The sequence below is a fragment of the Otolemur garnettii genome, unplaced genomic scaffold (assembly GCF_000181295.1).
Source record: "Otolemur garnettii isolate 467f Iridium unplaced genomic scaffold, OtoGar3 scaffold00042, whole genome shotgun sequence".
Lineage (NCBI taxonomy): Eukaryota > Metazoa > Chordata > Mammalia > Primates > Galagidae > Otolemur > Otolemur garnettii.
Genome location: NW_003852437.1, coordinates 12,675,403 through 12,684,936, shown reverse-complemented (window position 1 = coordinate 12,684,936; position 9,534 = coordinate 12,675,403). Strand labels below are relative to the sequence as shown.

Sequence of the window (9,534 nt, the reverse complement as noted above, 5' to 3'; positions counted from 1 at the left end):
ACCTGAAAGCTTAGCTTTCCCCGACCATCTGTACCACCTCTCCCAACCATACACACACAAACCGTGTGACATAAACCCAGAGCATCAGGAAGACCTTGTTCCACTCTTGGAAATGTGTGCCAGGCACTGTGCTACAAATTGAGACTCTTAGAGGGGTAACACCTTGGCCTTCACACACCTGTCCAGCGTGGAGTCAAACATGCAAACAGATGGCTTCAGCTGGTATGGGAAAGACTATGCTGGGAACGGTCCCAGCTGCACGGCCCTGGAGGCAGGCCCCTCTCCCACACTGAGTGGAGCTGAGTGGCAGAGAGAGGAGCGGAGGCAAAGTGGGAGGGAAACTTGGAAGAGAGACCCATCACGACATGTACCAGGAGCCGTAAGTACCATATCGCCACTGGGCTATGATCCAAGGCCAGTGTGAGATGGTCAGAGATGGTGGACTTTGGAGTCTGGGAGCACTAGGTTCAAATCCTACCTCTGTGCCATACCATTTGTGTGGCTTTGTGTATGTTACTTAATCTTTGGAAACCTTAGTTTTCTCTTCTGATCAGTAGAGGGATGGGGGGGGGAGAAAAGAAATATCTTCATTACTTAGTGACAAGTCCATATTCCTAAGAGGATGGGGATAAGGAAGAATAAAGGACAATTCAAGAAGAAGGCACGTGCCACGCTCATTACTAAATTTGCTTAACATTTATTACTTCTTTTAGGATTAGTAAGTTGTGAACCTCATTAGATGCAAACAATAAGACGTGGAATCGATCAGACTTAACAATAGAAATGGATCAAACTATTTTCTCTTCTTGTTCAAAGTTTACTCCAAAAGTGGTAGTTATTTTTTTAATCCTTGTACAGATATGTTCAGCAGGGGCTACCACATAGGTGTCCCCTAACAAATCCAAGGACATCCACTGTCCCCTGACATAATAAAGTCCATTCAATTATCAATTGACCATGCTAGTGATTAATGGCTGGGGAGACCATCTCCATAATCTCCCCAAAGCCGGGAAATTATGATTTTATTCATTTCTCCTTTGCTTTGTAGATTTTTTTGGTTTTGCCAAATACTTTTAAATGAAAATATCTACCATTTTGAAGAATTCAATCAAGATGATGGAACAAATACTATGAAGACAGACTAGGGAGGAGCACAGCAACTGTTTGCCTTCCTTGTTGTGCCTTCCTGTTCAGAAGTCTTTTCTTCATTGAGTCCATATTGAACAAGGCATCTCTTCATCAGCAGGTAAAATTACTAACCAATCAGGATAAGCTATAGATAAGCTTCCGCCAAGTCACGACATGGCTGGAAATTATGCCACTATATCAGATCACCTCACTGAAAAGCTGACCTCTGCAGCCAGGCCTGGACCACCGGGCTTCACCGTTGGCAAAGGTCAGTGTTTAACAGTGATGGTTTTGATTTCAGTGAAGAAGTCGTAAGAGTCCTTAGCTCCTTCTCTACCTATCCCAGAACTCTTCATCCCCCCAAAAGGAAGGTTCAGCTCTCTGATGAGCCAGCAGTTGGTCCAGACCAAGCCTGACTGCAGCTTCTTAGCCACCCGGTGGACACGCCCCACATCTCTTGACCACACTGTAGCTGCCAGCCCATATTTAACATTGTTGGCTCTTTGGATCACTTCCTCTTCATTATGGAAGGGCGTGACACACGTCACTGGGCCGAATATCTCTTCTCTCATGCAGCAGGATTCATCCTTAATGTCTGTTATCACCGTGGGAAGCATAAAGTATCCTGCCTGGTTCCTGGCGGGTAGGTGCAACTCATCCACTCCCTCCCCACACTGAATGCGAGCGCCTTCAGTGAGAGCTTTCTTGACGTAATTTCTCACCTGGAAGGGCAAAACCATAATTAGCAACATCTTAACTATTTGGCTTCACACAATTCAGAAGAAAATTCAACATTTCCTAATCATCTTGGAAACAGGGATAAGGTTATTGCTAAGAAATCTAGGGTTGATTATGTATCTTATGACTGAGCTGCTAAGCCTGAGGGCAGAGGAGCCCCAACCATCATCATGTGGGCATTTAGCCCTCACAACCGGGAAAGAAGGAAGTCATTTAATGTCTAAGTACCAGGCACTCAGACCAGAGCTTTTCATACATGCCCATTTGATTCTCTCAAAATTCTATTAGCTATTTTTGATATGTTATTATCCTCTATTTTCTGAGGTTATAATTAAGCCTAAGAAAATGAAAATGGTTCATACAGCTAAACAGTAAAGCTAGAACTCACCCTCAGCAGTGTTCTGTAGTTAAATACACAACAGAATATTTTCTCCCTTTTCGGGGGTGTGGGGGGCTATGTTCATTGCAGAAAATGGGAAGTGAATGATGTGTAAGATTTAGTTAAAGGCCAGGATGCTCTTCAATAGCTGAGAACAACACATTCCTAATTTCTACTCCCATTACTGATTATACTCTCAAAATATAATGTATCTAAGTAATACGTTATAGCTAACTACAACAGGAAATAAATTATGTGATACTTTAACCCTGTGACTCAGAAATAATGACAGATGCTTACTAAAATGGGTGTAGAAATAACTCATTATAATAGTGAGATAAATATATATTTTCATATATGGAAATGTTATTAAAGTCACAAGGATTGATTGTTCCATCCCTGAGGGCTATTACAAGCATAAGAGAAGAAGGACAGTGGCCCTAAAAACTAGAAGTACAGAACAGCAGTTAAGTAGTGAATCAGGGTACAAGGTAAATTTCAAAGTGATGTTTCAGATTCCTACTTATCATTTATCTATTTGAGCATTCTGCCCTGGTATTAGATTAGGAATCCGTCATAGAAGTATTTCAATGTGGAGCTATCTGTCTATTTGCCATGTTTAAAAAAAAAAAAAGTCATGTTACTCCATTATTAACTGTGATTGCAGTTTGTAAAATAATTAATAAGCCATGAAGTTAAAGACTTTAAAATATAAAACATATGGCACAGACTTATGTTCCCTTCCACTCACCCTCTTCCTCCAACATCCGCAATGATCTCAACATCCTCTTCCCCAGATCTCACCCTGATCGAGTTTGTGGGTAGAGACTAAACTAATTCTGTGTGTTGTGTGTTTCTCTCCTGAGTCTGCTCTCTTGCTTCTTCTGAAACAACCTACACACACGTTAACTGAAAAATGCCAAAGCTGAGTCCTGTGTGAACAGGGGAAATGAAGGTGAGTACCTCCAGAGGCCCTGCTGGGAGGCGGGACTTTGTCAATGATTCAGAGCTGCACAAGGAGTGCCTGGCTTCAAGCTGTCCTTTCTGAACAAGATGCCGTGATTTATCTCCCAGAAGCTCCTGGGGTACTAACATATGAAGCGATGTGTGAGTTTTCAAATCATGAATTACCAAAACATTTAATACCTGAGGAGACTCACACTAAGTTGAATTTATTTCCTAGAGACCACAGGACTGGATGATAGGATGCTATCCACCCTAGCAGCTGAGGAACAGAGATTTTCGATAAAATCAGGGGAGGGGAGACTTGTGACTGATATGTAAGGAATAATTATAAAACTTTTTTGACGAGGAGATAATAGTTATTAGCTTTGGGCATGAAATCAGAGCATAGAGGTTAAGAGAGTGGACTTGGGGGCCAAACTTTATTCAAGTACCAAACAGTTCCTTCCTTCACTAGCAGGTCACGGCAAGAGTGGACCTTAGTTAGGCCTGACTCTGGGCCCTCTTGGGGGATGTACCACGAACTCCCTCTATGCTTCCTCCAGCTTCATTGTAAACTCTCCAGAATTTTCTCTTTCCAGTTGCTCACATCTTGGGGCAGGCAGGCACATAGCCAGATTCCCAGAGTGTACACTGAGGAAAGATTCAGGAGGGTAGGAAGAAAAACAAAAAGCAACCCTGTGTAAGGAAATAGGAGCCTTTTCTTCATTCCATGAGGACAGAGTCCCCTGCAGGTCAGTGTGTGTCCCTGTGGAGTCACTGGGACTGTAGCAAGTCACACCCGCATTTAGCAGCATGCTGCCCTTTGGCCATTACAACACAAATTTTACATATTCAAATCATATACACAGACCCCAGACTCCGCATGGCCACCTAGATTTGGATAAGATGAAAGACACCGTGCAGGGGCAGAGGGTGCTGGAGTACAAAGGAGGAGCCAGGCTTCCTGGACACGCAGCCCCCAAAGCCTTGTGGAGAGAAGGGAGGAAAGATGCCCACCAGCAGAGGGCACCACCACCTCCTGCCTGCCAGATGGTTGGCACGCTGAACTGAAAAGTCACAGCCCAAAAGGCCACACTTACTCTTTGCCACTTGCTTTTATCAGTTCCATCCCAAAGGGCAGAGACAGGAGGGCTTTCTCAGGAGAACTGAGCTGACGGCCCCCATCTGGAGTTTGCCTGTGAGAGACTCAGAGGGTGAAGTAGTTTCTCTTGCATTAGAGAACACGTGTTCCATGTGGAACAGTGAAGCTGGCAGACATCCAGGCACCCTCTGAGCCACAGCCAGATGGGGTCGGCAGGCAGGTTTCCAGCAGAGAGGCCAGATCCCTCTGAGGCCTTGTCTGGAGAAGGCATCTGGCAGAGCTAAGGGGAGGTCTACGCTAGGTGGGAGGGATCCAACAGAAAGGACGTAAAAAAAGACAGTTTTATATGTGGTCGGGCGATGGAAATACCATCTTTATTGTTCTTCCCTCTAAAAGATTGGCTGATACTATTTTCAGGTTTTTAACTGTGAATAACTTTTTCACAGTGTGCAAAATCTTTCCCCGTTAAGCAGTGGAACTTTGGAGCTTTCTGAGAGGAGCGCAAACTATTGAGCTGTGCTTTATTTTAATAGGAAGAAAAGTGGCTAAAAAGTTATTTTCTGTAAGGAGTAAGTAGGAAATCAAAAGTAGCTGAATGAAAAGCCTGCAGTTCAGTTAACAGTAAAGCGCCAGTGTCGGTTTCTCAGTGGGGACACACATACCTTGGCTACGTGACATGCTCATGATAGGAAAAAACTGGGGAGTGGATATAGAAATTCTCTGCCTCATCTTTGAAATTTCTATAAATCTTAAATTAGCACAAAATAGAAAGTTTATTTTTTAAAAAAGTAATTGAGAGAGAAAATAACCAATGAGAAAAATACCTAGGGTCTTTAAAAACTTTTGTATAAAAGATAAGCATGTGCTATGGCCTGGTTTTGAACATGGTCAGAAAAAATTAATAACGGTTAAGTTTCATCATTTGCAGAGTGACCTATGGTACCCAAGTTTACTAAATTGAAATGATATGAAGATAACACAACAACATAGGAAGTAAATGCTTGGCTTGCTGGCATAATTTGTCTTTTAGAAGATGGCATTGCTGGACTTATTTTAGGGAGACTCTGGCACCGTGGAGGGCCTTACCAATGTTTCAAGTCTTGAAAAAAATCGAATATCAAAAGCAGTTTCAATCTGCTAGGTCCCTTGGCTTTTGTCCGCAGCTTCTGTGGTACTGAGGCCGGAAATAATGAGGAGTGAAATCCTTCCCTTCTCCCCTTCCTTTACCCTTCCTTTAGGAAAGGATGGAGTTGGTAAAAACACAGCCATAAGTTGAGGCAAGTTTATTACTTTAAGGAGGTACAAGGGATGAAAATTAGTTGTAAAGGTATCAGACATGAGAATCTTCTCCTTGGGAGTCATTGTGATCAAGCCCAGCCAAGCACTGCATGCCCCCTGCTTCCCTGTGTGCGCAGCTGGGACCTGGCCAGGATGAGCTGAGCCCAGGGAAACCAGGCTCTCTCTGCCTGTCTCAGTCTGGACTCCTCTAAGAACTTGTTTGCCCGGCCCTGCACCATCAGTGAAAAAGAAAAAAGGAACTTGTTTGCCAAAACCCACACAGGGAGGGAGCTGTGTTGAGGCAGGGGAGGGCCCTTCCTCAGAAGGCAGGTGGGGGCTCCTCCCTGCTGTGTGCAGGTGCTGCTAGGACAGCACAGGCAAAGTGAGACCTCTGCTGCCCTCTGAGTCCAGAGGGAGTCTCAGTCTGCAGCAGCTCCTGCAATTCACTTGGAGAGGAACACCTGCGAGATAAGAGTGAATTACAGACCCTGGCCCCACCCAGCTCCACAAGGAAGCTCCCTGCCTGCTGGGACTCCAGGCCATTGGACCTGTGGACGCTCTCTGTATCAAAATAGAGTCACTATGTCAAACCCTAATACAATGGAGTTGGGAGCCCCTGAAGAGAGAAAGGGTCCTCATACATATTTGCCTGATAGCAAGAACTAGCAGAGATACCACCACCCCACAACCTTGCACAAAGGCCAGTGCAACCTTGCACAAAAAGTACTTCTACAAGGATGCTCACACAGCAGCTGCCTATTCAAACTTGGACTGATGCCACCGCTGTTATTGATCATTGTAACCAAGGATAATTGCTTTAAAACAGCATATGTCTCCTCCCTCATTTTACCTCTAAAAACCCTTACCTTCCACCACACCCACACATATCCTGGCTTATCATCTCCTATCATTCATTCCTGAAGAACATCATTTTTTTCTTTAGAGTCTTTCTCTCTGTTGCTGTTTAAGGTTGGCAGACCCTAACCACTCACCTACTGAAGTAAAAGTAATTCGGTCTTCTCTGTGGAGTCACTCACGGACACTACATTCAGGGTGTATCTTTTACTCTAGAGAATAAAATGTGGTCTTTTTTTAGAGACAAAGAGTCTCACTTTGTCACCCTTGGTTGAGTGTCGTGGTGTCACAGCTCACAGCAACCTCCAGTTCTTGGGTTTAAGCAATTCTCTTGCCTCAGCCTCCCAAGTAGCTGGGTCTACAGGTGCCCGCCACAATGCCCAGCTATTTTTTGGTTGTAGTTGTCATTGTTGTTTAGCAGGGCCAGGCTGGATTCGCACCTGCCAACTCCAGTGTATGTGGCCAGTGCCCTAGCCGCTGAGCTACAGGCGCTGAGCCACATGACTACAATTTTTGAAGTTCCTAATTGGCATTTTAAAAGTTGGATTTATATAACAGTCAGGTACTGAAGATCCATATTTAGGACAAGGCTTTTAAGAAACTGCAATTCAATACTAAAGACAGACACTTGTGACGCAAGCTGAAACAACCGATGCTGGCACCACTGAAAAGGTGGAAGTAAAAGGGAAGATTTAAGCAAAATCTCAAAGGCTTGTATGCATCTGTAGGTCCCTTTGTCATTGTTAGGATTTAATGTTTATCCTTTTCAGAGTCTTGGTGCTGAGTCATGCTAGCAAGAGGGAGCCAGGACCAAGGAATTCTGTTCCAAATTTCAGGTAGTTTATGCAGAGGATCAGAATGAATTTGAGGAAAATGGGTACTGTAGGTTTGAGGCATGCACTGTAACCGAAACACACAATCTGGTGTTAACTGAGTCATTTCCCCAACCATTACTATGAACCTACTGTGTTCCAGGAGCTTTTCTAGAGTGTAAGGTTATAGAAGTGAATAAAACTGACCTTGAAGCTTACATTCTAGTCAAGGGAAGGTAGGCAGTAAAGGGATAGGTCATATATAGTACATCAGATGCTATTAAGAACCATAGAGAAAAGGCACCAAAGAAGTAGAGAAAGTTCCAAGGGGTATATTTTCATCTAGGGTAGGCAAGAAAGCCCCCATTCAGAAGGCAACATTTGATCTAAGGAGGGGAAGGAGAGAGCCAAGAAAATATCTGGAGAAAGAGCATTCTAGGCAGAGCGACCAACATGAGCAAGGACAGAGAAGCAGGAGGGTGCCTAGAATTTTCAAGGAAGAACAGGGAGGCCAATATGTAGAAGTGGAATGAGGGAGGGGACGTTCCCAGAGGTAACAGAGAACAGAGAATAGATGGCCACCTAGGCTCTGACTGTGATGCATAACATGGCACATCACCAGGCGATGAAATAACTATGATGTCAGAGCAAGTTGAATAAGTAACTTAGCTAAATTGGAAATGTCTGCAGGAACTCAGCACTACAAGGTTTTAAGCCGCCTCCTTTGGATGCCGTCAGGGTCCTTGTCATGTCATGGGACATTACCTAACGAGCACCCAAGGGTCAGATGCTGGCGTTGATTACTGTCCTCCACTGAAAGAAATCAAGGCTCGGTAGAGAGAGCGCCTATTGTCCATGGGGAACAAAGCAACTCAGATGGCCTGAGACCACCTGTCAGAATGTAGAGGTACCTACAGGTGGCCTCTGTCAGAAGCACAGACAGCCAGTCAAAGAGGGGGCTCCCGGGATGGCTTTGAAGGTGAGGGAATAGGGCCTATTGGGTGTTATATTTCATAAACCCACAGAATACGTGATCATAAAACATTAATAAATGACACTCCTGGAACTCAGTGCTTTGTATAAATCATCACAATAGTAAACATGTAATTCCCCAATAATGGCCCATTTATGTTTAGTCCATCTTTGAAAAAAATAATAAAAAGGAGGGCTCCTATGGCCAAGCAGGGACATGCCCCCCAATACAAAAACTACTGCTGGAAATCCACAGTGAAGACAGTGCACTGACACCTGTTGAGCCTGTCACTGGCCTAAGTTCATTATGCAGCCCAACGGGGCAACATACAGTGTGACAGGGGACAGCCATAGCTGCCAGTAGGAATCAAAGAGTGACATCAGTCTCTCTCTCTCCTCCCTCTCTCTCTAACGCAGGTGCACAGAAGGAGACACTGTGTATGTTTAGGGGCTGCAGATCACTCAATTGATACAGAAAAGTCAAATACTTACATTTGTTTCATTAATACAAAAAAAAAAAAAACCCAGTTTATCTGCTGAGTTGATATAAAAGAACTTTGCAACTTGAAGTGGGTGAATTCTAAAGGGCACCTCAGACTGTGCTATGGCCTGAACCTACTGGAAGATACCTGTCGGATGTTCGGTAACTTTTGTTCCACCCCTTCCTGCTTTAGCAGAAGAGAACATGCTAACGTTGCTCATCACCAGTCATTTGCAGGTGTCGCAGGCAGGGACTCAGCTCTAGTGTCCAAAAGAGCCAGATGAGAGAGAGAAAAGACAAGGGAGCCTCTCGCCACTGGTGAACCCCATCTCCACCTGTGGGGCCCATGGACATCCTGAGGACTGCTGCCTTTGCATTTTCAAGATAGTAGGTAAACTTGGCTAGAGAAAAATATGGCCATGCTGGCCAGCCCCACTTTAAATCAATGACCACGAGCCTCAAGTGAGCCCTTTGAGCTGCCTGACGATTTTATCATTCCCCAGTCCTTTTTCTCTCCTGGCCTTCTGAAGCATTATTTCATGCCCCTCCTCCTTCCTGAAACCTTCAGAACCTTCCCTTCTCCTCACCCCACTGCCTATCACACTGAGAGAAGAAAAGAAATAAGAAGAGACCATCAATCTCTACATCGTCCCATCTACAAGCATCTGTGCTGCAGCATTGTGAAGATCAAAGTTCTGTGGAGTGATGTCCAGTACACTGTGCAGGGTCAGGGATTTCAACAAACCTAGGTGAAGGCTCGCGCCAAGCCATGCTGCAGCATTATAAAAATCAAAGTTCCGTGGAGTGATGTCCAGTACACTGTGCAGGGTCAGGGATTTCAACA

At 44.5% G+C, this 9,534-nt stretch overlaps 1 protein-coding gene across 1 annotated transcript in view; it reads right to left on the bottom strand.

Annotated features, from left to right (window-relative positions):
* Positions 1-677: 677 nt before the first annotated feature.
* ALDH8A1 (aldehyde dehydrogenase 8 family member A1) overlaps positions 678-9,534 on the bottom strand; it is a 28,429-nt gene continuing 19,572 nt past the window's right edge. The window contains exon 7 of the mRNA XM_003790307.3: positions 678-1,850. Within this exon, the coding sequence (XP_003790355.1) occupies positions 1,398-1,850 (453 nt within the window). The 3' untranslated portion in view covers positions 678-1,397. The remainder of the gene's footprint in view (positions 1,851-9,534) is intronic.